This window comes from Anolis sagrei, chromosome 5 (assembly GCF_037176765.1).
Source record: "Anolis sagrei isolate rAnoSag1 chromosome 5, rAnoSag1.mat, whole genome shotgun sequence".
Lineage (NCBI taxonomy): Eukaryota > Metazoa > Chordata > Lepidosauria > Squamata > Dactyloidae > Anolis > Anolis sagrei.
The window spans coordinates 184,447,067-184,474,517 of NC_090025.1; the positions used below are offsets into that span (position 1 = coordinate 184,447,067).

The window sequence follows — 27,451 nt, forward strand, 5'->3', positions numbered from 1 at the left end:
GGCGCGCTGATTGGCTGGCCGCGCCTCGCCCAATAGGACGCGGAGTTATTGAGTCGTGGCGGCAGGAGCGGCAGAAGTCAGAGCCGCCGCCGCTGCCGTCGTCGGGGGAGTGAGGCGGCTGCGTGTTTCCGGGAGACGTGGCCGAAGCCGGGGCCGCTTCTTCGCCTCGCTCCGGCTCTCCCTCTTCCCGCGGATTGCCCTCCAGTCTCCACCGCAACCATGATCTCCCTCACGGACACCCAGAGTGCGTGAATGGCGGGTTGGGGCCTCCTCGCTGAGGGAGGGAAGGAGGGAGGGAGGGAAAAAGGGAAAGGCCTTTCTGAGGGAAGCGAGTGAGAGCGAGTGCTGCCGTTCACATCCCCTTTTGTGCGGCTCTCTCTGCTCTCCAAGCCTCTTTCAAACTATCCTAATCACTGTCGAAGACTTTCACGGCCGGAATCACTGAGTTGTTGTAGGTTTTTTCGGGCTATATGGCCATGTTCTAGAGGCATTCTCTCTTGACGTTTCGCCTGCATCTGTGGCAAGCATCCTCAGAGGTAGTGAGGTCTGTTGGAACGAGGAAAAGTCTTTATATATCTGTGGAATGACCAGGGTGGGACAAAGGACTCTTGTCTGCTGGAGCTTGGTGTGAATGTTTCAGCTGAACACCTTGATTAGCATTTGATGGCCTGACAGTGCCTGGAGCAATCTTTTGTTGAGAGGTGATTAGATGTCCTTCTTTGTTTCCTCTCTGTTGTTGTGCTGTTGTAATTTTATAGTTTTTCTGTGGAATGACCAGGGTGGGACCATGAAAATGAACAAAAAAATGGCTACCAGTATTTAAAAAAAAACACTCTAAAATTACAACAGCACAATAACAGAGAGGAAACAAGCAAGGGCATCTAATCACCTTTCAACAAAAGTTTGCTCTAGGCACTGTCAGGCCATTATATGCTAATCAAGGTGGTCAGTTGAAACATTTGTCATGAATGACTTTTCAATAACTTTGATGCATAGGTTCTTTTTATTGCAATTTCCAGTGTGAGAAAGTATATCAGATTACAGAAAACATTTAGACAAAGAATGACATTGGACATACAGATTCTATGTAACTACATTGGATTCACAGTTACATTGGTTAACAAACAAAGGGGAATTACATTTTCACTCAGCATTCACACATATGTACATTCATTCATCCACATGCATCCAAATATTACCATATCCTTTTCTCCCTCCTTGGAGAAGCACCTGTAAGGCCAGACCCTGATTTCCTGCAGCCTGCCAATACATAGTTTATTTATTTATTTATTTATTTATTTGCTTCATTTTTATACCGCATTTTTCAGCCCTTGACAGGCGACTCAATGCGGTTTACAATGCATTTAAAAACACAACAATACAACAACAGGATCGACGTTGATCCACAACAATTAACAATCAGACAGGACAAATCAACAAACAACATATATAACGCCTCAATTGAATCAGATCCGTTCTCATAGTCGTTGTGCCGTTCCTATGCTCCATTTACCGTCTTCCTTAATTAGTTGCATTGCTTAGCCAAACGCTTGTTCGTAAAGCCAGGTCTTGACCATTCTCCGAAACGTCAGCAACGAAGGTGCCTGTCTGATGTCTACCGGCAAGGCATTCCATAGCCGAGGGGCCACCACTGAGAAGGCCCTGTCTCTCGTCCCCGCCAAGCGCGCCTGTGACGCAGGCGGGATCGAGAGCAGGGCCTCCCCAGACGATCTTAATGTTCTAGTCGGTTCATAGGTGGAGATGCGTTCGGAGAGGTAAGCGGGGCCAGAACCGTTTAGGGCTTTATAGGCTAAAGCCAGCACCTTGAATTGTGCCCGGTAGCGTATTGGCAGCCAGTGGAGCTGGCTCAGCAGAGGAGTGGTGTGCTCCCTGAGTGCCGCTCCTGTTAGCAACCTGGCTGCCGAGCGCTGGACCATCTGAAGCTTCCGGGCAGTCTTCAAGGGCAACCCCACGTAGAGCGCGTTGCAGTAATCAATCCGGGATGTAACCAGAGCGTGGACCACCGTGGCCAAATCAGACTTCCCAAGGTACGGGCGCAGCTGGCGCACAAGTTTGAGTTGTGCAAATGCTCCCCTGGACACCGCCGAAACCTGGGGTTCCAAGCTTAGCGAAGAGTCCAGGATCACACCCAAGCTGCGAACCTGTGTCTTCAGGGGGAGTGTAACCCCGTCCAACACAGGCTGTAACCCTATACCCTGTTCGGCCTTACGACTGACCAGGAGTGCCTCTGTCTTATCTGGATTCAATTTCAATTTGTTCGCCCTCATCCAGTCCGATACAGCGGCCAAGCAACGGTTCAGGACCTGAACAGCCTCCTTAGTAGTAGGTGGGAAGGAGTGACAGAGTTGGACGTCATCTGCGTACAGATAACACCGCACCCCGAAACTCCGGATGATCTCTCCCAACGGCTTCATGTAGATGTTAAATAACATGGGGGACAATATTGAGCCCTGCGGAACCCCACAAGTCAATGGTTGTGGGGTAGAGCAGTTGTCCCCCAGCAACACCTTCTGAGTACGATCCTCTAGGAAGGACCTGAGCCACTGCAGAGCAGTGCCACCAAGGCCCATTCCCGCGAGGCGTCTCAGAAGGATACCGTGGTCGACGGTATCGAAGGCCGCTGAGAGGTCCAGCAGAACTAACAGGGACACACTCCCCCTGTCTAGCTCCCTGCGCAGATCATCCACTAAGGCGACCAAGGCTGTCTCGGTACCATGTCCCGGCCTGAAGCCAGACTGTGCCGGATCTAGATAATCAGTGTCTACCAAGAATACCTGGAGTTGTGAGGCCACCACACGTTCCAGGACTTTGCCCAAGAAGGGAAGATTGGAAACAGGCCGATAGTTGACGAATTGAGTGGGGTCCAGTGATGGTTTTTTCAACAGCGGTTTTATCACAGCTTGCTTTAAGCTGGCTGGAATTTTGCCTTCCCGAAGGGAGGCATTAACCACCACCTTCACCCACTCGGCCAATCCCCCTCTGGCCTCCTTTAGAAGCCAGGATGGGCAGGGGTCTAGGATGCATGTGGTTGCCCTCATTCCTCCAAGTATCTTGTCCACATCCTCAGGTTTCACCAATTGAAATGAATCCAACGAAATCGGATAAGCAGATGCTCGTGTTACATCCTCTGAGACTGCCGTTAACATGGTGTCCAGGTCAGAACGGATCAAAGCGACTTTGTCCGCAAAGAACCGAGCAAATGCTTCACAGCGGGCCGTCGAGTTGTCAGGGTTCCCATCCGGCGTGGTGGGATTTAATAGACCTCTGACAACTCGAAACAGCTCAGCCGGACGGTTCTTTGCGGACGCAATATTGGCCGCAAAGAAGGATTTCTTTGCCGCCTTTATTGCCACGGCATATGCCCTAAGAAGGGCAACATACCGTGCTCGATTTAACTCGCTCGGGTCCGAACGCCACACGCGCTCTAGTCTCCTCTTCCTTCGCTTCATCGCTGCCAGCTCCTCGGTGAACCAAGGGGCTGGTTTAGCTCGGCTACTTGAGAGGGGACGTTCTGGAGCAATCGTGTCTATTGCCCTAGCCATCTCCCCATTCCAGAGAGACACCAGGGCATCAACAGGATCACCAACCGAGGAAGCGGGAAAATCCCCAAGAGCCGTCAGGAATCCATTCGGATCCATAAGCCTCCTGGGGCGGACCAACTTAATGGGTCCCCCACCTCTGCAGAGGTTAGGAGGTGCAGTGAGTCTAAAGCTGACCAGATAGTGGTCGGTCCATGGCAACGGAGAGATGGATAACTCCTCAACACCGCCACTTTGCTCCCATCCCTGACAGAAAACCAAGTCCAATGTGTGTCCAGCACTGTGAGTGGGGCCAGATACCTGTTGGGACAGCCCCATGGTTGCCATGGAAGACATGAAGTCCTGAGCCGCTCCTACTAGGGTAGTCTCGGCATGTACATTGAAGTCCCCCAGCACAAGAAGCCGTTGGGACTCCAATGCCAGGCTCGAGACCACCCCCGCTAGCTCAGGTAGGGAGACCGTAGTGCAGCGAGGTGGGCGGTACACTAACAGAATCCCTATTCTGTCCCGGTCACCCACCCTCAGGTAGACACATTCAAAATTAGTTGACTGTGGGATGGGGCCTCTGGTCAGGGGGATAGAATTTTTATAGACTACCGCAACTCCGCCTCCCCGCCCTCCAGGTCTCGACTGGTACTGTACGGAGAAGCCTGGTGGACAAAGCTGGGTCAAATTTACTCCTCCGGCTTCGTCCAGCCAGGTCTCCGTAATGCACGCCAGATCTGCCCGCTCCTCCATAATTATATCTTGGATGAAAGATGTTTTTCCGTTGACAGATCTGGCGTTCAACAGCACCAGCTTCAACCCAGAGGGACCGCCATCCTTGGTACACCCACTTACCACGTCAGGAGACCGATTACAAATTCTTAAATTTCTTTTCCTCTCCCTAGGCCGAATTTGAGTTATTTTAAATTTTCCATTATTTCTAGGCCGAATTGGCGGTCTCCCTTTCCCGCATCTCCTCCTCCCCGCTATGGTTTCTATGGGGACCCCTCGGCCGATGGAATACCTCTCTTCGTCCATATTGCACTTCAAACTTGTGACTTCATCCCATAGTTCTTTCCAAATTATTTGTTCTAATGACTCCTCTTTGTGCCATACAACCTCCTTCCCGTTCTTTCCTAACCTTGCAATGCTGTTTCTAGGATCTACCCCCCCACTCCACCCTCTGTTCCCTTCCCAGTTTACCAATAATGTTGTTAACAGAACCCAAGGGATGAGAGCCGACATGGATGAGCAGCGTTGGAGCAGCGTTGGTACGAGTCACTAGCCTCAAGTATTAGCAGATGTTAAAGTGCAAGATGCAATAAAGTGCTTAACCTAACACGTTGTTAACAATTAAAGTGCTGTGATGGAGGCTTAATGGCATAAAGTGCAAGAGTTTAAAGTGCACTTAGTATTGAGGTATCAAGGTCTAAAGTGCAGATTATAGCTAGTGTCTTAAAGTGCTGGCAGACGGAGAATTAGCAGCGTTGGCCAAGATGGTCGTAAAATAATATGGCAACAGTGCAACAAGATGTATTTGTATAGTCAAGTCCTCGATTGTAGTTAATTCTGATTCCCATTCAACCCCCCTTTTTTCCCAATACATCGGACGTAGGGCAGAGTCAAAGAGTAGAGATCTTATGAGAATCTATAAGACGATAGAACATTTCAGGGAATGGTGTATAAGGGCCCCAATGGCTACTAGAACTGATGCAGTTAATAATATGATGTTGAGTTGGTAACTTTTCTTCCGGAATGGAGGCGATAAATGAAAGATGACAATAGACGATGGTGTCTCAAAGAAGGCGGCTGATGGTACTCTGTAACAGCAGCTATGTCCAAAAGAGTGATTCCCGCCAGCCAAGAGATGGACTCGCAGCCTCAAAGTGGTGGTGTCCTTTGGTGATAAATCGCTGCCGGAGTGGAGGTCACGGGGGAACTGCTGCGCTCCAGATGGTCTGCTCTATTAGTGGAGCAGTAGGGACGCGGAGAGGGAATCCCTCCAAGCCGCTCCTTGAGCCTCCGCTAGTTGTAAAATGCGGAGGAACGTTTCTTGGGAGCGCAGAGGTGACGTCACCCGGGATGCGCTGGTCACTTCCAGCCAGAACACTTCCGGGGACTCCGCTCCAGGGGTGGAGGCGCAGAGATGGCGCCACCCAGCGGCACAGAGGAGCTGCAACACCGGAGCACGCGGAGTCCCACCGGGCCGCCTCGGAGCCCCCACTAAGCACGGAGAAGGATGGAGGAGGATGGAAACGCCGGGCGCAGAAGCAACCCCCAGCCGGAGCGCGGAAGGAACGCGACTCGGCCGCGCGGAAGGCTCCCTCGCGGAAGGATCCCACGCGGCCCCAGCAGCGCCGCCGAGAGACACACCGGGCAGAAGACGAGCAGGAGAAAGCAACTCGTAGGCCCAGCGGTCTAGCTGTTCACCAGCGGCATCCAGCGCGCGGTCTGGGGCAATCCTCGGGCAGTCCTCGGGCAGGGACAGTCCAAGAGTCCACACGCACCCACCAAGCGCCTCTCACTCGCCTCCGAAGGCCGCAGGCCGCAGTTGGCAAATTGGTAAGTCCAGCTATCCGGGCAGTTGGGAGGGAGCGTTCTCAGGCCAAGAGGTAGTGATGATGGCGGCCTGCGCTCTACCTCCTTCTTCTCCCTCTTATACGCTTCCTCCCTGGGCTCCTGTTCTGACAACTCCCCAAGGCCCCCTTCGGGGTTCTGAGGTGTCGCCGTTCAAGGAGCAGATAAAAGGAGGTCAGGATGAGGGTAGATGGCTTCGATATACCTCGGATTAAGGTTTTTCGTCCCACCCGAGTGGAGAGGCTGCTGCTAGCATGCCGCCATCTTAACCGGAAGCCTTTGAAATCTTCCATAATGCCATAACTTCAAAACGCTGAAATGCCAAAACTTCTTTCCCTAAGAACAATGCCAAGGACCAGATCTCTGTTTTCCATACAGCAGAACTTGATTCCCTGCACAAAATCCAAGACACCAAAAGCGCACTTCTTCCTCTTCCCTTGAGAAAGAAGCCCCAAAGTGTCCAGAATCATGCTTTCCCATAGCATATCTGACACTCTCTGAATACACCACCTCTCTCCTTCCCATGGAGCAGAGCATGGCGGGTGGAACAGACTCCTCAGTCTGCCACGATTTGAGCATTATTAATCTGGGTCTTTTATAGGAATATTCTGTTGATGTAGTCCCAAAGTTGTAAATTAATAATAGACATCTTCCATCCTGGATCCATCTCTGTTTCCTGGCCAGATGTTGATCTTCTTGATTGGTGTTGATCTTATGTTGACTTTCTTCTTAACATAAGGAAGGTTGCAAACATTTCCTTTATCATTGTCCCAGTTCTTATCACAATTTCTCATTAGCAAGTCCAGCAAGCAGGTAGTTAGTCATTGCAGGCCTTAATATTATACTGGTGTTCCCAAAATTATTAATTCCAACCACACATCCTTCCATTCTTCCATTCATTCCCACACATCATATTAAATTCACATTTATCAAATTTGCACATTGAATTTCGTATTACATATTCACACCTAGCTCCAGCAGACAAGAGTCCTTTGTCCCACCCTGGTCATTCCACAGATATATAAAGCCTTTTCCTCGTTCCAACAGACCTCACTACCTCTGAGGATGCTTGCCATAGATGCAGGCAAAACGTCAGGAGAGAATGCCTCTAGACCATGGCCATATAGCCCGAAAAAACCTACAACAATCTTAATCACTGCTATGATTAAGGCTCCTTCTACACAACTGTATCAAATCCCACATTATCTGCTTTGAACTGTAATATATGGCAGTGTGGACTCAGATAACCCAGGGCCCTTCCACCCAGAATCTCAAGGCAGGAAATCCCTCAATATTTGCTTTGAACTGGATTACCTGAGTCCACACTGCCATATATCCCAGTTCAAAGCAGATAATGTGAGGTTTTATTCAGCTGTGTGGAAGGGGCCCCAGTTCAAAGCAAATATTGTTGGATTTTCTGCCCTGATATTCTGGGTTATATGGCTGTGTGGCAGGGCCCTTTTTCAGTATTTTCCGAGAGGCCATCTTTAAACAGATGAGGTTGAAAGCTACATTTACATCTCCTTATGAATGGCTCTGTCTGGTCCATAAACCTCTACTTTTCAAAATGCAATAATTATAGTAATAAATAACTGTAGCATTCGGCCTCGGTTGCCTAATTACAACCTCCCAGAAATTGATATAATAAATAACTTGTTGTTGTTATTATTATTATTATTGTCACTATGGTTATTATATCAGTATTTTTTCAGGAGAGAAGAAAGAAGGAGTCTTTAACCAACCACTTGTGAGGCTGTTAAAGGCTCCCTAAACTTCAATTCTTTCTAAGCCCAGAGTCACCTTACATATAGTAAGTAAATAAATAAATAGAATTCTGCAGGAGGCAGCAACTAGATTTAAAGTTCATTCTCTAGTGTTATGAGGCCCCGAGGCCCCTTCCACACAGCTGCATAAAATCCACTTTGAACTGGATTATCTGGCAATGTGAACTGTAATCCAGTTCAAAGTAGATCTTGTGGATTATTTGCCCTGATATTCTCAGTTCTATAGCTGTGCGGAGGGGCCCCAAGTGAGGCTGAATGCTACAGGTAACATCTGCCATTGTATTATTATTATTATATAATTTATACCCCGCTTTAGCTCCCCAAAGGGGACTCAAAGCAGCTAAACATAAAAGCATCAGAATAACCATCTAAAATATACCAATATACAAACACTAAAGCATGATTTAATGAGCCCCCAGTTAAACAGCAGGTTGAACTACTGAACTTGCTGGCCGAAAGGTAGGCCGTTCGAATCCGGTGAGTGGGGTGAGCTCCCACTGTTACCCCAGCTTCTGCCAACCTAGCAGTTCGAACACATGCAAATGTACTGAGTACATCAATAGGTACTGCCTTGGCAGGAAGGTAACAGCGCTCCATGCAATCATGCTGGCCACATGACCAGCATGTGTCTACGGGCAGGTGTCTACGGGCAACACTGGCTCAGAAATGGAGATGACCACTACCCCCTCCAGAGTCGGACATGACTAGACTTAATGTCAAGGGGAAACCTTTACCTTTTAAAAACAGGATTGAATATAAACAGTTTTTAAAAAGTTCCCAGTTAAAAATAATTAAATTCAAAATTAAAAACCACAGCACCCCTTGACTAGATATTAAATGCCTTCGTCTTTAAAAGCCTGTCTGAATAAAAAGGTTTTAACCTGTCGCCAGAAGGACAGCAAGGAGGGGGGCATTCTGGCTTCCTTGGGCAGGGACGTCCAGTCGAGAGGCAGCCACTGAGAAGGAAGGCCCACTCTGGTTCTCACTAACTGAGCTTAGGATGGAGGTGGGATCAAGAGAAGGGCCTTTCCTGAAGATCTCAGGGCCTGGGATGGGATGTGGTTGGCCAAATGGCCTCCTGAACCATCTATTGTATGGCTCTCTCTAGCCCACAATTAGGATTTGCCATGAATGCTGCTAGTGGAAAGCATATCATTTTTTAAAACAATTTACTATTATTATATCAATCAGTATTTCTTTACATCCTGCCCTTTTTCCATTTAGGAATTCAGGGCTGCTTACAAAGGTTAGGCAAAGCAGTTTGGATGCTACAATCATATCTCCTTTTGTATGACTTTCAGGTCTGCAAACCTCGTCTTTTTAAGATAAATGCTACTACTATTATTAAAGCATTTTTGAACCCCCCTTAAAGATTATAAAAATTAAAACAAATATTCTTAAAATCGACACTGGACACATTTTTGAGAAAAAATGAGAATTACTCATCCAAAATGCATCAGTACCAGATACACCTGGGAAGGGTGGCGAGGCAATCAGCAGGACTATCTAGAAGATCTCAGAACACAAGCAGATTTCTGCAGGCGAATGTGGTCCTTTAAATAACCTGGCCTTAGGCTATATATTTATATGTATTGCTTCTATTATTATGAAGTAATGCCTTTGTTGTTTAGTGTGTTGAAGTAATAATAGCAGTATGTCATTATGCCTTCTAAGAGGGAGCTCTCATATTTCACAGTATTTGCTCTGCAACAATAAGGTAATCAGAATTGCTATATGTACAAAAATGTCCAGGGGTTGAATTCTAAACTTGTCTTCAGCAAATTGTTCTGTTACGGGTGTATCTTGGAGAGTTTAATAGATCATGCTTGGAACAACAGATTTTAAACTGATTGGTGAAACTAGAGGAAAAGTGAGAAGGGGGTAGAAGGAGAATGGTATAATGTGTGTGGGGTGGGAGTCAACAGCCATATTCATTCATGCAAAAATTTTGTAATGTGCGGTCCTCTGGGTGTTACTGGATTAAAACTCAATATTTTTCATCATTAGCAAAACAGGAATCCAAAGATATCAAAACACTCTTGACAAGATTCATGTTCTTGGCATTCTTTGCTTTTATATATATACTTTTCAATTCCATTCAGTTTTGTTCCTCTGAACTAATTTAGCATGTTATGTGATTCTGGTTTTTTTCCCTGAAAAATTTCCTTGCTCATTGATCTTCATAATTTCATCTGAAATGTTCCCGGGTATCATAGTATGAGTGGCAGGCTACATTGCTACATTCCAATGCATTTGAATGTTGAAGAAATCCCTATTGATTTCATTTTGGTGTATTACTCATTTTTTATAAAATGCATAGAATGAGCATTTGCTGGTCAGCTTCATGTAAAGAGAATCTTACTATTGGAGTGTCTGCTTGAGATGATAGGTATATGGTCAGTTGAACAAAATTGCATCTCTTCATTCTTAACTTTAAGATAGATTTGTTTCATATTAGTCATTGAAGTTGCACAATAAATAGCTTAAAAGACTTATACAGTTGATATGGAAGAAAGAATCATGATGTAATTTGTATACTTAAAGAAGCAAGTTTATCAAGTAGGAACGTCAAATTGGTATCTGCTGCATTGTGTTTCTTAAAGAGATAAAATTATGCACAAATCCAGCTCAGACATGTCTTGTTGGAGGTTTTGTATCGTCATGTAATGAGGCTCTTGCATCTAATAATGCATTAAACGTGATGGCATTCCTTTTATTTGTATCTTGGTTCTTTGCCTAAGGATCATAAGCATACATTTACAGAAAACATTAAATTGCAGTTAATTCTAGTGGTAGGATGCTAGACTAGTCAGCAAAAAGATGGGGTGAAAGGGAGAGCTGAAATTAGTTTTTATTTAGTTTTTTGTGCACGCAAATTATTTCAGCTAAGGTAATGCTTATGCTTATAGGCTCTCTTTTAGAACATAATCCTCACATGATGGTATAGATGTAACATTGGGTTGGATTCAGATTTAATCTTGCTTAGTGTAATCCCATTGATTTCAGTGAGTCTGCTCTGTGATTCTGATTCCAACTCACGTAACAAAATATAGGTTGTTGATAATGACTGTGACTAACATAAAATAATACTGCACAACTTCTTGAAAATAAGGGTCTCTACACTCCATCAACAAATGTATTAGCATTGACGTCTATGAGTGAGCAATGTTCAAATTATGTCTATAGATGAATTATCTTGAAATTGGAAGTTATAACCATGAGCATCAACAGCATTGTTTTAGGCTGTGTTTAGTCTACTCACAATATGTCTTGAATTTCAGTGTTTTGTTGTAACATTAGACATCCTGTTTTGTCTGATTTCATGGCATCTGAAGCAGAGTTCCTTTGGCCGGAAAAAGAGCGTAAATGCAAGGCACCTCTCCTTGCACAAGTGTCCCATGATTCCTCCTACCCCACAAAATTGTGAGGCATCATGACTTTCCAGAGTCAGTTCTCAAATTAGGCATGTTCTAGTTTATCAAGTGAGAGTTGTTTTTCAACAGTATATTGCCAGAACTCAATAGGGTAACACATCTAATGGATCTTGTGTGATCTGAAAGTTATCTTCAGTATAGTTGCTTTAAATACAGATAGATTCCATAATAGTAAATAGGCTTCAACATCATGTGTACTAGCCATGTGAAAACCTTCACAGTTACTACTTGTGAGAAAACAAAGAAATCCTGCATAGGGTAAGCATTGGTGAAATTGAGAGCTATTTTTTCTTGGGTACAAAAGAGGAAGCTCCCTCTTTTCGTAGCACAGTTTCTAAGTTTTGGTACAAAGAAGAAAATAACCACACTATTCCGTCTCCTCTTGCATATGTGCTCTTTGCACTCATATGTGCAGATCTCTGCTAGTGATGAAATAGAAATCAGATGTATACAAAATCAAAATAAGTTAACTTCTCTGCAAAAAGGAAGTTATATTTTTCTATTTTCATCTCCTGAATATTTTTTTTTAGAAATAATCCTCTTCAGCATACTGATCCAGATGTTCAAAACTGTTCATAACTATTTCAAGAGCAGAGATATAATTTAGTCTTTTTGTTACTGATGTAGCAAGACAATAATAATAACTAGATGTTACAATTTAATCGCACTATTGTTTAGATGGGGTTTTGTGTTTGCTCTATAAAATTTGAGGCTGAATTACTTAAACACATTTGACTAAAAATGAAGTTTCCATTCTTTTAGAAGCATTCTGGCAATAGATAACTTTTACTTGTTTCTTTCAGTTAGGACTTTCTGTCTGAACAAGTACACTTAACTTGATACTAGAGTTCTCAAATGTTTCTTTTTTACTTGTTGCTATTTGTGATTCGTGTTTTGTTTCCCAAAAAGAAGTAGTTTGCAACATCCTTCAATTAATGGTCTGCATTTAGCCAGTTTTATCCTTCTCTCAGATTAGTTTCTGCAGAACACATGTGAGTGGGTAGACACAGGAGAAATCATGACATCTCTAAATCATGGATGAGAAATTTTAAAAAACTAGATTATGAACAAACATAGTACTTTTATTTCTAATAGGCATTCAGCCTATTTATTTTAATCATACTAGCATCATTGGATGTTTAGCAATGATTTCTTGAATATTTAACAGTAGCTTGAAGGAAAAGGAAAGAGATTTTTTATTTACTAATAGCTCCCCACAAATTTCATTTTCAATTCAGTGGATACTTTCTTGATGTCAACCACATAAAGGATTGCTGGGGTGTTGGTTGCTTTTTTTAAAAAAAGGAAGATAATTATCAGTTATATTTAATTAATACAAGAACCTTGAAGCAGTTTTGGAAAAAGAAAAGTGAATGGATTGCTGAATTTGCAGACATTGTTATCGAAAAATTGACACACACACACACCCCACCATCCTGATTAAATACAAACAAACAGAGATATCATAAATATGATTTTATATTATTTTTCTTAAGTTTCACAATTCAGAAGTGCCGCTTTGTTTCAGTTGCAGAGAGGTCCAGCTAGCTATATCATCTCCTGTAAATGAAATCCACTTTTATGAAATTATACAAATTGTATGAGGTGGCATCAACCCTTTAGAACTGGAACTGTAAATTTATAAACCTGTCCTACTTAATCCCCTGCCCAGGGATAGGAAACAGCTAAGCTAGATAAATATATTCACACCTAAAGCCCAGACTTCATTGATGGGATTTCCTTTGTGTAAACTGCAACTCATCTTTCATAAACAGATTGCCTCAGGGGGATAGACCAGAAATGTGCACCTACCCACTCCCAGGCTGGTAGCAATATTAATACTAATAACAATAATTTTATTTATTACCCGCTTCTCCTTGTGGTTTGAGACTGATTATAACAGTGATAAAAACACATAAACATCTTAAGCATTCTATAAAATACACATATTAATACATATTTCTATAAAATACATATTAAAATACACAGATCAAAGATTAAAACTCAAAACACGAATTTAAAATTCATTATTAAAACCGACTGGGTAGGCCTGCTGGAAGAGATAGGTCTTCAGATGTGTTTTAAATTCTAACACCTCATTTGGCTGTTGCAGCTCTTCCCGTAGGTTGTTCCACAATCTTGGGACAGCTGATGAAAAGGTCCTCTGGGTAATGATTGTCAGTCAGGTTCTAACAGGCTGGAATAGCTGCCCCCACTTATGTGTTTGGGGCAGATTGTATGGGAGAAGGCAATTCCATTGGTAACCAGGACCCAAAATGCCTGGGGACCCACAGGTTGAGAACCACTGATGTAGGGCTTTAAAGGTCAAAACCAACATCTTATACTTCACCCGGAAACAGATTGGCAGCTAATGGACTCACTTTAGTATGGGTATAATATGCTCACTCCTGGATGTTCCTGTAACCAGTCTGGCTGGCATATTTTTAACCAACTGGAGTTGCTGGTACAAAGGTACCTCAATGTAAAGCATATTACAGAAGTCCAACCTTAAGTTTTCCAACGTGTGCACTACCATCTTTAGGTCCTCCAAATCCAGGATGGAGCACAGCTGTCATATCAGCCAAAGCTGATAGTAAAGCACTCCTGACCATTGCACCTACCTGGGTTGACATTTGAAAATATGGATTCAGGATCACTCTCAAGCTGTGAAAACAATCTTTCAGGGAGAGTGTAATCCAGAACTGGTTGACATGCCTCACTCCCCAGATTAGGACCCTTGATAACAAACATCCCTGTTTTGTCTGGGTTCAGTGTCAGTTTGTTTTCCTTCATCCAAACCATTACCTCCTAATTTTCCTGTCTCTATACAAACAAGCCCTTTAACAAAAAAGGATTTTCTGGAGCATTGCTAATAAACTTATACAGTCTCTTCCAAAAAAACCTTGTGTGATCTTAACACAAGATTTGCTGAAGATGTGCTGAAGTCGAGTAGCAATATCTGTGCTCCAATGATCCAGTACATATCTTTTGAAAGTCTAAGGTAAATTGATGTGTTCGCATGAGTACACATCAATTTGGGTTTTTTGCCCTCCCCATCTACCGTGAGGCTAAGACCATCAGGAGGAGACAATATCAGCAATCATCATGTAAGGTTGTTTTCTGGCTTCCCAGTGGAGTTAAGTGTTATCAGTTGCTGGACATAAGCACACATATTACCTTTCTATCTCTTCTATTGAACTGTTTATATTTGCATTAAAAACCCATTGGGTTCTCTGAGCTTCCTTTGTGTTCATCACAGCTTCCTGCATTTCTACCCTTCATGGGGGCTAATCTCTAATTGGACTTGGAGTTTAAAATTACCAACCACATATGTTCTTTCCCACCTTTTGGAGGCAGGGGGGAAGCTCCTTCAGCCAGTGATGTCAGGAGGATTCCCCAGGCAATATCAGTGTGGATCAAAGCTGGGCCGGCTTTTCACCAATTGAGTATTTTGAATGGCTGTCAAAGTGGATAAAATGCTGTGTATTTTCCTGTATGTTTTGTGTTGGTTCTTTTTGAGCACAGACTCTGTACTGATATCCATCTGATCAGATTGAATAAGCTTCTGTTCGTTGCCCTCTTGAATTTGCTCATTGCAAGTTGTGGAGCTCAAATGGCTCGAATCCACCTTGTGTGGTTAGCTGAAATTACTTGTCATCACTACTGATTTTCATTCAGAAATCCTTGACTAGATAGACCCATTGTTAATTTCAGTAAGGCAAGTCATATGTGATAGAGTTAGTGTATCATGTATTCTGCCCAAAATAGGGCAAATACCATCTGTAGCCAAGAAGTGACATAATTAATGCAGTATATTTTAAGTGTTTGTGTGTTTTATTATTTTTCTCTCGAGTTCTTGGGTCTCCATTATTACTAACACTCTCCTCTTTTTTTGCATTGTAGAAATTGGGATGGGACTGACAGGTTTCGGAGTATTTTTCCTTTTCTTTGGGATGATCCTATTTTTTGACAAAGCCCTTTTGGCTATTGGAAATGTAAGTACTTGTACATAATTAGTGCTTAGATGGAGTCTAAATGTGTAATTTATTTCATTTTGAATGTGCACTGGTATTAGATGGATAAAAAGAAACATCTAAGAAAGAAAGTTACATTTTGAGCACTTTATATGGAGTAGAGCCATATATGACCTCCACTGTTGTGATTGGTATTTAATCAGAACTTCCTAGAAGCCTCTCTGCAGAAAAAAAATATATTTATAAAAAGTATTGAATAGGCAGCAACTCTTGTCATTCATCACTTGGATTTGATTGAATTTAGGTCTATCCCTATCTTGAGCAAAATTTAAATTGTAAGTTGGAGGCAGACACCTGTCTACACATTCCAATGACAGTAATAATTAATAGCCAACTTCTTAAAGTCCTGATTTTTATTATTTAATTTTCCACTGATAAGAATCCATCAGAGCAAAGAATATCTTTACAAAATCTTGACCCCCCACTTCTGGCTTAGATAGCCAGGAGAGTCCAGTGCTACTGTTTCAAGTCCTAATTTTAATTATCACTCAGGGGTTGGGTGGATTTCTCTCTGGCTGTAAAAAGCTGATGATCTCCATTAACCGATTCTCTCATGCTGGGGAAATGTAGAGTAGTAGTTCAGAGAGAGGTCTGTTACTGTCAACACATTTGGTGTACTTACTTTACCCAAGTAAATAGTTCAGAAACACACACTTGGAGCTGATTGATAGACCAGTTTTCTACTCTTAGGATTTTCCAGGAGTTATAAGAAATCCAAAAAGAGCAAACCAGGAAGTGGCATAAATCCTTTTCTAGTTTTTTTTTAAATGTGTGTGTGTGTGTTTCCTTATCTGGTTAAAAAGTTGTATGATCACATATATATGCTGGCATCCCCAAGTTACAACCATCTGACATGCAAACGACTCATAGTTAAGAAAGGGGATGAGACAACAAGAAGTGAGAGAAATCTACCCCTGGAAGAGAAATTTGCTCCGGGAAGACTTAACTATGGGGGGAAAGTGTCTCCACTGAAGCTTTATCACCAATCATTGTCTCTTTTTTCCAATTTTTTTTAAAAAAAACATTTACTAGGAAAGTAGGGGATGGGGGACAAGGGAAGGAAAAGGAGAAAAGTTATTAATTATTCAGTTGCATCTTTCCAAATGTCTGGTATGTCATGAGGATAAAACCAAGAGATTGAAGGTCGTTGAGGAATTCTTTTACAGTATTATCATTGTTACAACAAGTCTTCATCTCTGTTTTTCTAACACATATTAACACAAGCCAAAATTTTCAAAATCCAATTCTCACAGTGACAGGAAGTGAGGTGAAATCTTCTGAACAGGGGCTCAGACAACAAAATAAACACCAGAGGAGTTTTAACCCTTCCCTGTGCTAGCCAAAGCTTTTATTTATTTATTTGGCTGAAGTTACACTTAAAAATGTACCTGTTCCAACTTACATACAAATTCAACTTAGGAACAAACTACAGAATCTATCTTGTTTGTAACTTGGGGACTTCCTGTACTGTTATCTATTGTTTCGCACAGCAGATTAGTGTCAAAGGTGTCAAAGCAAATGTACTTCTGGTTCCAATAGTGTATGTTCTTCAGTTAATTTTAATTGACTTTTACATAAATAAAAATATAATAATAAAACATTTTTAATATCCTGCCTTATTTCCCTGAGGGGACTCGGGGTGGTTTCAATTCTTTACATGATTGAATTTTTATTTTTATTTTTTGCTCTTTCAGGTTTTATTTGTTGCTGGCCTTGCTTTTGTGATTGGTTTGGAAAGGACATTCAGATTCTTCTTCCAGAAACACAAAATGAAAGCCACGGGCTTCTTTCTGGGTGGTGTACTTATAGTTCTAATTGGTTGGCCCTTAATAGGAATGGTCCTTGAAATTTATGGCTTCTTCCTCTTATTCAGGTAAGGCTTTCCACTGGTCTCCTTCTTCCTCTTATTTTGAGAAATTATGTAAGATCCTTTCAGTTTAATTACAGTCTTGTTCTTAAAGAGTTTATGCATTTAGACTCTCCCTTGGTAGTTTACTTGGAAGTGTAGGGTGTACCGATTGAGGAAAGTATGTGCCTCCTATGGGTATTTATCCTCATCAACTAACTCATTAGATATACAGTCCTCAAAATTTAATTAAGCAAAGGTCTAGTTGCTCTCTGATTTGCTAAATGTTTTGTTGAAAACATTCAGTCTAAAAAAACCCCTCTATTTTAGTGATATCTTGACCATGGCTAGAATAATTGGGAATTGCTTCGTGTCTTCTCCCAAATTCTCCTTTCAACCTTTGTAGTTTTATAGCGATGTCAGTCATAGTAATAGTTTAAGATCAGATCATGAAGTTGTGAACATGCATATGTGAACCAACCCATCAATTCATGGGAGTTCCAATAGAAGATGGCTGGAATAAGAACAGTTGCATGAATCCCTTTCTTAATCCTTCTTTGTAAAGGAAAACTCAGCTGTTAATAAATACTTGCATAACTTGCTTAGACATTTCCCCTCCTTTTTTCTTGAGGGATTTTGGATTGGATTATGTTGCTCCGTTCAAGGTACTGCTGAAATGGTTTTGCTAGCCAGAATTGTTAGATGTTAATAGTTTCTCTTAGGCTGAGAGAGTGTCACTTCCAGGACTGAGGCATGAACTGAACTCTGGTTTCCTGTCCAACATTCAAACTGCTACTCCTCCAGTACATTTATGCATGTCTACACAATAAAGTGAAAAGAAGTTTCCCAATAATCTTTATTTTAAGCATACCACGAATGCAGCTTCTAAACAGCTTCCAGTTTAATATTCTAGAGCAGTTTACTATAGTAATAAAACATAAAATATGAAATACTACTTATGTTCCATAAAAATGTTAGGCTTGGAAACATGGTTGTTCCTTTAAACACACTCCTATCAAATATCCACAAAAAGAAGATTCCATTTGGAAGACACCACCATACTAAAGGATCTGCTTGAAATGAACGTAGTGGAGTCATGAGAGGGACTTAACATTTTAATTTTCTCTTTGAGCTGTTGTCAGGTCAATTCTGACTTATGGCAACCTTAAAGCGAAGCTATCACAGGATTTTCTTGACACAATTTGTACATGAGTTTGCAATGGGCTTTGTCTGAGGCTGAGAGAGTGACTTGCCCAAGGTAATCCTTTTGGTTTCACTGGCTGAGTAGGGATTTGAACCCTGGTCTCCAGATTTGTAGCATAATTCTCATAATACTATACTACACTGGCAACAAAAACATAATTTGAATCAGCTCCATCTGGCTTTTTATATTAAATCACCATTCATCCCGGGTTCCCCTTGGCTTATAAGATTTATTAAAATACAAACTGCCTCTAAATAGTTACAAGAAAAGAGACATATCAGTCTGAATAATAAGTCATTCTGCATGTCCTTGTAGCAAATTTGAGAGGCAGAACCAATGGTAAACATTGAAAGTAATTCATAAGGTAGTGCTCTAGCAATTTGTTGAAAATAGTTTGTTAAATATTTTAACACCTCTTTCTTTTACAACCAACAATTCTTTTTCTTTTTAGTATGTCATTTATATATCAGAAGTTGATAACTTGGTACCTTCCCTGTATCTTCTACTATAGCTCCCATATTCCTCAACTACTGATTGTGTTTGTTGGGAATGAGGGAACTTGTAATTTAATTATCATTAGGTCATTTTTCCTTGTGCTTCACCAGAGGTTGGGAAAATGTAGCCCATCAGATGAATACAACTCCTAAAAATCTATTATTATTGGCCATGCTGGCTATTATTGATAGAAATTTCAGTCCAAAAACAACTGGAGAACTGCACATCACTTATTTCTGTCCTAAATACATGAAGATTTCCTTCAAGTATTTTTATATCCTTACTCTTCCAACAGGGTGATTTTCACAAACATTGCACATGAATCTTTCCACTTCACAATTGTTTTTAGGGCTGTATTGTCATCTGAAAAGTAACATACAGTCATGACTTTAGGAAGATAGATACTTGCAAATGAGATATATGCAACCTACTTCCATATTATATTTTTACAAAAAACAACTTTCAGTTCTTGTACGATTTGTAAAATTTGAATTTGTTTGAAATGTGTAAGAATTGAAAGTGCAAGGGTACATTATGCCTTTTAATTCTCATTATAAGACAGAAGAATAACTTGTGAGGAATGAGAAATTGGTTGGTACCAAAAAACAAATAATTTTGGTAGTAATGCTGCCTCATATAGCAAGTTGCGAACGTTCTTGTAACAATTGGCTTTTTATTCGTTTTAAGGGGCTTTTTTCCTGTGGTGGTTGGTTTTATCAGAAGAATTCCTGTTCTTGGATATCTCTTGAATTTACCGGGTATAAGCTCTGTAAGTATTAAACTTTTTCACATAAATATTGTAAGCTTGTTTTTTATGCTTTGGTTTCTTAGGTTATAGGCTAGGGGCAATATTTCCTTTATGCCCTAACCTTTATTTTAAGTGGACTAGTTTCCTCCTTTAAAAATTATTTAAATTTTATTATAATTATGCAGTTCACAAATAGTCTTAATTTCTGACCTGAAGAACAGTTCTGTTGGTTCTGTTACATAACCATTAAAAGAATCTGGACTAAAAAAAAGCATATTACCGTTCTGTCATTTTGTACAAAGATATGCATTCAGTGCACAGTGTCCATACAGATGCATGCTCTTGCTTGCTTGGCTAGATATCTGAATATAAGAGTGGGAACTAGGAAAACAAAAGGAAGTGTTAGATACTCCTTTATGTATAACGATTCCCAAACTCTTTAAGTGGAAGACTTAGTAATGCAGTTCTCTGATCTACCTTTTGAGTGCCATGTCATCTACCTCATGACATGTACCAGACAGGCATAGATTTCCATCACAACAAGCAATTATTGCCTGTATCCCAACTTAAAGGATCTTTGAGATTCCATGACCTATGTTATTATGATGTAAAGGCACCATATATCATAATTTCTTCTACTTTGTTTAATACACAATTTAGTATTTTAACCTACACTGTTATCCATGTATCTTTTTGTTATCTTACCCTGCTTCAACATATATAATAATCTAATATCAATTTTGACATGGTATCTGAATGGCTCCTTCATTCAGACATGAAAATATGGGTATCCATAGACTGTTATATGATATGTAGCAGATCAAGCATTCAACCAGTAAATACAGCAATAAGGATGATGGACTAATGGAATTGACAATTGGACAGGCCTTGGACTACAATCTGATTTTAATTGATGTTTTAATAATTAATGTTTAATTGTATGGTTTTAATTGTATTTGTTTATTTTGATGTTTATATGTATTGTCATCAAATTGCTGCCTGCTGTAAAGCCACCCTGAGTCCCCTTTTAGGGCGGGATACAAATATGTGAAATAAATAAATAAACTATGCATCTGGAATTTATTCAGGTTTTTCCAGTACAAGATGTATGCGATTTGCTAAGCTTTTTATTGGGAAAATAACATATTACACAAAAATGTAACAGATTATTTAATAGAAATAGTTTTTAGACTATATTTTGGAGAGTCCTGGAGTTCCACAGATCACTAACAGCAGACAAGCTTTCTGTAACAAAGCTTGCTCACCATATGACCTTTCCTTGTGGGATGCTTTCTGAAAGAGCTTTGGAATGTGTTGAAGAGTACACTGTTCATGCAGAAAGATGAACAGTGGCAATCCAAAGCAATTTCCCAACACAAACCATGTGGCAGCTGTACAGAAGATATTATGTAGACAGGAGAGTAGATGAAGGGTTCTGTTTGAGAAACTGGACTGCACTGAAGGCCACCATGGGTTGTGGGTTGCCCATTGTGCATGTAAACAATCATATGGTGTTCTTCTTGTGAGTGCTACTGAATTTGTCGTGCCTGTGGTGGCTGATTTATTTGCATCACACATGCTTGAATACATGTAGAATCATAAACATAAGTGCTTGGACTAGAATCAAAGGCATCTCAGTTGCATCATGAATGGCAAATGTTAGGTGTATGGGATTGCACCATAATACCTGAGTTTTGTGACCCCAGTGCCTTTAGGTCAAAGTTCGTTTAATCTTGCATTTGCATAGTAGGGTGCCAGGCCACAACTTTATACATTTGATGTGGCATTGTAGTCATTTGCACTACCCCTCAACAAGTATTGGCCAGTGCAACTATTTGTAGGTTTTGGCCAAATGCCTATTTAATATAAATGGATTTTGTTCTCTTTTAAGGATTGTTTTCTAAGCCTCTTTTATAATTTGGCTTGACATTTTGCTAATTGCTGATGCATACCAATGTCAGTTATAAATTGGTCATTTTGGAGTTAATTGTTGATGTTTTCTTCAAAGCCTGCGTAGGCTCAGGAGACAATCCCAGTAATGGTTAGTTGAAAATATCATCTTCAGTCTATTAATGCATGAGAATGGCTAGATATTTTTTGTTATTTTTTCCTTTGGGTCATTGAGCTAACAGTATGTATACTTGCATTTTTTGGTTTATTTTTTTCATTGTGTTGCACCTCCATGTTGCTCTCTGTAAACATAAAAATGTGCCATGCCTAAACACAGTTGCAGTGCAAATTGCATCACTTAAGCCACATAAGACCTTGGTAAGTATTCTTTAAATACAGTCTCGTTTTGCCACTAGCATAAAAGTACAGCAGTACCTACATATTGTAGAAGTAGCATGTAAATGTAAATTACTGTGGATCTGAACTTACAGTCTATTTTGTTTTTCTCTCTCCCCATCCCTATCCCCTACTCCTTTTCCCCCTGACAGCTTGTAGATAAAGCTGGAGAAAGTAACAACATGGTATAATGACAAGTGTGCCGAAGACTGCTTCTAAACTGATATTATTTATAAGGTCTTCTTGAAGAAAAGATCAGCACAAAGATTATGTTCTATACAAAGGCAAAGTTTGTAACAGTCCTGACGTAAGTTTTTAATTTGCACCATAGTCTACAAAATACATCTTTAGTAAAGAAAAACAGAACAATCGTGCATCCAAGACTTGCCGCACCAGGAATTCTGTGAACTAAAGTGAAGAAAAAAGGCATGGGGAAACCCATGATGCTAAACGATTCAAGACTTCATAATGCTTTTGGAGTATGGGCTAAGTGCAGCCAGGCCCTCATGGAACTATCAGTGCCTGTAACTTTTACCTCCTACTTTTAAAGGGGCGGTAGAGCAAATAGGGGTCAGTTTTAAAGCCCTCTCTTCCCTCCTGCCAAACCTGGTATTTCCTCCCCCTCTTGGAAGAAAGTAAAACCTCCCACATTTTTTTCTATTGAAAACAAGAGGCTCTCTTAAGAGTGGTGCGCATGGCATTTAAGATGAATTTTCATCTTTAGCTCCAGATGTGCTAGCAAAGGGTTTCACTTCACAGTTCTGGGGTATACATCTCTTTGTAAATATATGGCTGAAATAAAACTTTATAGGAAACATGTTTGAAGCCAAATGTAAATTCCAGGAAGGGTGTGTCTTAACCTTTGGAATATGCAGAAAGGCTCTCTTTTTTAAAAACATACACACTTCAGTCTTAGCTCCTGGTTTTGATACCTCTTTGGTTTGGCAGGGACTGTAGGATCCAATGTTACACTCCTTTTTGGCTGGTTCTCTTGAGCCATACTACATGTACACATCTCAAAAAGGATGTAGTCCTTTCTCATTTGAATAAACTTGTGTACATTGTGTTTAGCTCCTGAAACGACTTGCTGTACTCCAGGGCACTCACACATTTACAAAATGTGGCCTGACTACTAGCTAAATCTTTGAGAAGGCGTACCAGTTCTGAATATAGTTACTGCTCGGTATGTCTGCAGCTGTCACAATGGCATGAAACACCATGTTTTACCTACTCGCCATGTGCCCAGTGTACCATGCAGGCTTTGGGATTCGGTTTAAGCATCCAATTCTGGCATTAGGATAGCATGTTACAAAGCTAATTTATTGTGTAAATAGCTTAACTTGGCAATGACGAAAAATAAATTGGTTGTGTACTGGAAAGTCTTGAAAAAATGTATTTTAATATTCTTGATCAAGTGCCACACCAAAAGACTTTTTTAAATTCATGTGGCTTAATTTGTCCTTTTTGATTTTCAAGAGATGCATATTTCAGCTGATGGTGAATTTCTGAGCCACTTTGAGCATTCCACTGAAACAGCAAGAGATGAAGTATAAGAGACCTGAGTGTTACTAATACCTATGGCTCCTTTCCTTTGCCACTTTCACCTAAAGTTGCAGATGTGTGAGAAGAATGGCAGTTCACTTATGTTTCCCCTCCCATAGAACATTTGAAGTGTTTTTTGAATGCATATCTTGTTTGCCCTGGTTTTTGTCAAAAGTGCATGTGGAAGCAAGGCTTGCTTGTTCACTTGGTTCCACCTGCCTGATTTAAGCCCCTGTCAAAACGGCTGGATGAGAATGTAACACCTAACTCCCTGTGAGCATGTTTATTTATGCATTCTAATTTCCGAACACTACTGTGAGCCATTCATGCTTACAGATGTCTGACAAGGAGCCATTCTTTTAAAATCCAGTAAACAAATACTTTAATCTTTTCTTTAGTTGAGACAAGCCCAATTTTGGAAGATTTCAAAATCCCTTTTGAATCTATGCCTTAGATTGCAAAAACAACCGTTGAATGAGTATCTCCATTTCTTGGGGAAATTGAAGCAGCTCTTCAGCAAGCACATGGATTATTTTCTAAAATGGTTAGAAATTGGTTATTCTCAGTCCTGAAGCTGTGTATGTACCTCATTATTTTCACTGTGACACGTGTTACATATAAGATGTCAAAAACAAAATGTTACAGGGCCCTGTCTGCAATTCTTTTTTAAAAAAAAATCAGGTTCATTGGGGCATGGTCAAAAAATCTTAGGCACTTATTTTAATTTAAAAGAAATACTTTTGTCAGTCCTTCCCATATTTGAAGTATTTAACAAAATAGGTTTGCTTATGTCAGTCTCTCATGTTTAGATCCCGTTAATCCATCTTGCAAGTGTAGAGAGATGCTTACAGTTTGGAGCAACAGCAATGCATACAATCATTTCTATAAGTAAAGCCTCTTTAAATAATACTACGTCCTCAAGAATCTACTTACTTGAGAGGAACCAAGAGGGAAACTGTTCCCAGTCACTCTTACGAATGATCCAGTGGGGAAGCATTTTCTGACTGCATCCTTAGGTTGATCACAAACATATGACATTCTCATGTCTCTGTGGTTTATTTCAAAGTGAGGGGATTGTTATAAAATAGTAATGGTGGTAGCAGTATTGGTCCTCTAGAAAGTAAAGCGAAGACAATTTTAGTCTTAAAAACAGTCTCGTTTGGTAATATTCTTACCACTTAATGAGACTCATAAATTTTCAAATAACTATGGGTTGTTAGGGGATTTTTTTTTTTTACTGATGAGCTAAAACGATAGTGCTTTAAGTGATCAAAATACAAAGATTGGAAGCAGTCCTTCTCCCTGCTTTATTTGGTTAGAAAAGCATGCAGGGACTTTATATATACACATATATTGAAAGATCTTAGGTCATTCCTCCTTTTGTCACTGCTGTGCGATGAAATGGAAAGTTCTGGATAATTTGACCTACCTTTTAACTTAAGTGTGCTTTGTGCTCAAAGTATTCACAGTGTTTGCACAGGGGGCAATGGAATTAGTTTGTGAAAAGTTTTGACTTGTAATTGGCTGCAGAGAGAGGGAGGAAATAGAGCATGATATCTGCAACATCCAAGGTAATATACCAGAGGATAGTAGGTTTGGGGGAAAAAAAACTGGGACCAGCTTTCAGTTTCTGGGAGCTTCTGCAGGCTGCCCACTGCCTTCCCCCCAAAATATCAGATTGGAAATGACGAGTTTTTTGTTTATAAAAAATATTGGGCTGAGGCTCTGGAAGGGGCCTACAAATTGTAAAAATGGCATTGGGGAGATGGTTCTGTTTGGCTGATACATCTTGGTTGATGCAAAGTAAATTTTTTTACAATTTGGTATTATGGTAGTCGTCAGAATAACACATTGACTTTAAGACTATGCAGATTTACTTGGAAGAAGTAAGTTATACTGAATGTGGTAGATTCTTCTTCTTTTTCCAAAGACATTTGCATAGGAGTGAGCTGCTTGTGTTGGAAAATTCTGCAAAAAAAAGTGTCTTTTACAAAATATTTTTGCCCATTGAAATATAATTCTTAATTGTTGCTTTAAGGATCACACAAGAATCTTGTCCTGGAATAAAAAAGAGAATACTGTAAATACACTTGTCATACCTTGAATAAATGGGTACTTTTTCTATTAACAGTGACTGCGTCATTTTTATAGTTTCTATTGAAATTGTTATACATGAATTTTGCATACCTCAATAAGAGAGCAATTCTGTTTCTCCTCCCATCCCTTCCTCCCTCCCACTTTCTTTGTATGTGAAAGTCTTCTATCCGTCTTCATTAAAAATTAATAAGCAGGCCTACCTTATACTACATATATACTGCATATATTAAGAAACATGGAAAAAGCTTATTAAACTACAATAACTGTTTTTGCAAGACATCTTGAAACACATTTTGCAATAGTTTTTAGTGAATATCTCATAGAGTTTCAACCACTTCAACATAGTTTGTGGCAGCCACAAAAATGAAGTTTCTGGAGTATAACTACTTTCAAAGTACCGCACAAATGAACAGGAAATAAAATTTTAAAACCAGGAACAGAAAATGTTTCAAATTTTGTTACATGGTGTTATTAATTTAATGTATGGCTATTATTTTGGAATGATCGATATGCATGAGAATGAGCCAGTGAGAGTAGTAGTAGTAGTAGTAGTAGTAGTAGTAATAATAATAATAATAATAATAATAATACAGTTTGTTACCTGTCTCTCCTAATGACTTGAGACAGGGTAGAACATAGTCAAAACATACAATAAAAACGAATATAATGTATAATAATAATATACTTTATTTATATTCCACTCTATCTCCCCAAGGGGACTCAGAGTGGATTACAGAATACATATATGACAAACATTCAGTCATTAGACAATTAATGAGGACAAACAATACATATACAGAGGCATGGCTTCCCTCTTTTTCATTTCTAGTATCTGGAGGCTGTGCTCAACTCAGCCATGTGGAGGTGCTGCTGTTCCATTCTTCCATGCCAAGGAGGCTGTTGTCCATGGACACCTTCCTGATCAAATTGCCAACATATCTGCAGGGGCACCTTTTACCTCTCTGCCAATGTGGTACTATTTATCTCCTCACATGGCTGTTTTTGAACTGTTAGGTAAGCAGTTCTAGGGCTAGAGCTGATGGCAGGAGCTCATCCTAACCTGCAGCTTGAGCTGCCAACCTGGTCGGCAAGATTTTTTGTAGCTGGCGGTTTAATCCGCTGTGCTAACTGGGTCCCTTAAATAAAATAAAATACATAGAAAAAACACACACAATTATTTAAGAAGTACACACCAAACACAAAGTACAAAAAAAAAATCAATGAATAGCAATAGTATGCAAATTCAAATTCAGTTAAAGATGAGTCTTCAACTAGGTCATAAATTCTGACAGCTCATTTAGCTGTTGGATCTCTTCTGGCAACTCATTCCACAGTCTTCTTGGGGCAGCCGATGAAAAGGTCCTCTGTGATGGTTTTCAGTAAGGCCTTCGACAAGGTCCCCCATGACCTTCTGGCAAGGAAACTAGTCCAATGTGGGCTAGGCAAAACTACGGTGAGGTGGATCTGTAATTGGTTAAATGGATGAACCCAGAGGGTGATTCTCCCCAATGCTTCCTCTTCATCCTGGAAAGAAGTGACGAGCGGAGTGCCGCAGGGTTCCGTCCTGGGCCCGGTCCTGTTCAACATCTTTATTAATGACTTAGATGAAGGCAGGATCATCAAGTTTGCAGACGACACCAAATTGGGAGGGATAGCCAATACTCCAGAGGACAGGAGCAGGATTCAAAACGATCTTGACAGATTAGAAAGATGGGCCAAAACTAACAAAATGAAGTTCAACAGTGACAAATGCAAGATACTCCACTTTGGCAGGAAAAACGAAATGCAAAGATACAGAATGGGGGATGCCTGGCTCGAGAGCAGTACATGTGAAAAAGATCTTGGAGTCCTCGTGGACA

At 40.6% G+C, this 27,451-nt stretch overlaps 1 protein-coding gene across 1 annotated transcript; it reads left to right on the forward strand.

Moving 5' to 3' along the window:
* Positions 1–24: 24 nt before the first annotated feature.
* Positions 25–25,623, forward strand: GOLT1B (golgi transport 1B). Its single transcript, XM_060776591.2, has 5 exons — positions 25–244; positions 15,244–15,335; positions 17,069–17,247; positions 19,607–19,688; positions 22,106–25,623. The coding sequence occupies exons 1-5, from the start codon at positions 220–222 to the stop codon at positions 22,142–22,144; spliced, it is 417 nt and encodes a 138-aa protein (XP_060632574.1). The 5' UTR covers positions 25–219; the 3' UTR covers positions 22,145–25,623.
* The last annotated feature ends 1,828 nt before the right edge of the window (positions 25,624–27,451 follow it).

What these genes read in the sequence shown, in the direction of transcription:
- GOLT1B (XM_060776591.2), top strand. Translation starts at nt 220, where the DNA reads ATGATCTCCCTCACGGACACCCAGA. An exon ending in CTCCCTCACGGACACCCAGA is followed by an intron (nt 245 to 15,243) that starts GTGCGTGAATGG and finishes TTTGCATTGTAG; the next exon opens with AAATTGGGATGGGACTGACA. An exon ending in GGCTTCTTCCTCTTATTCAG is followed by an intron (nt 17,248 to 19,606) that starts GTAAGGCTTTCC and finishes ATTCGTTTTAAG; the next exon opens with GGGCTTTTTTCCTGTGGTGG.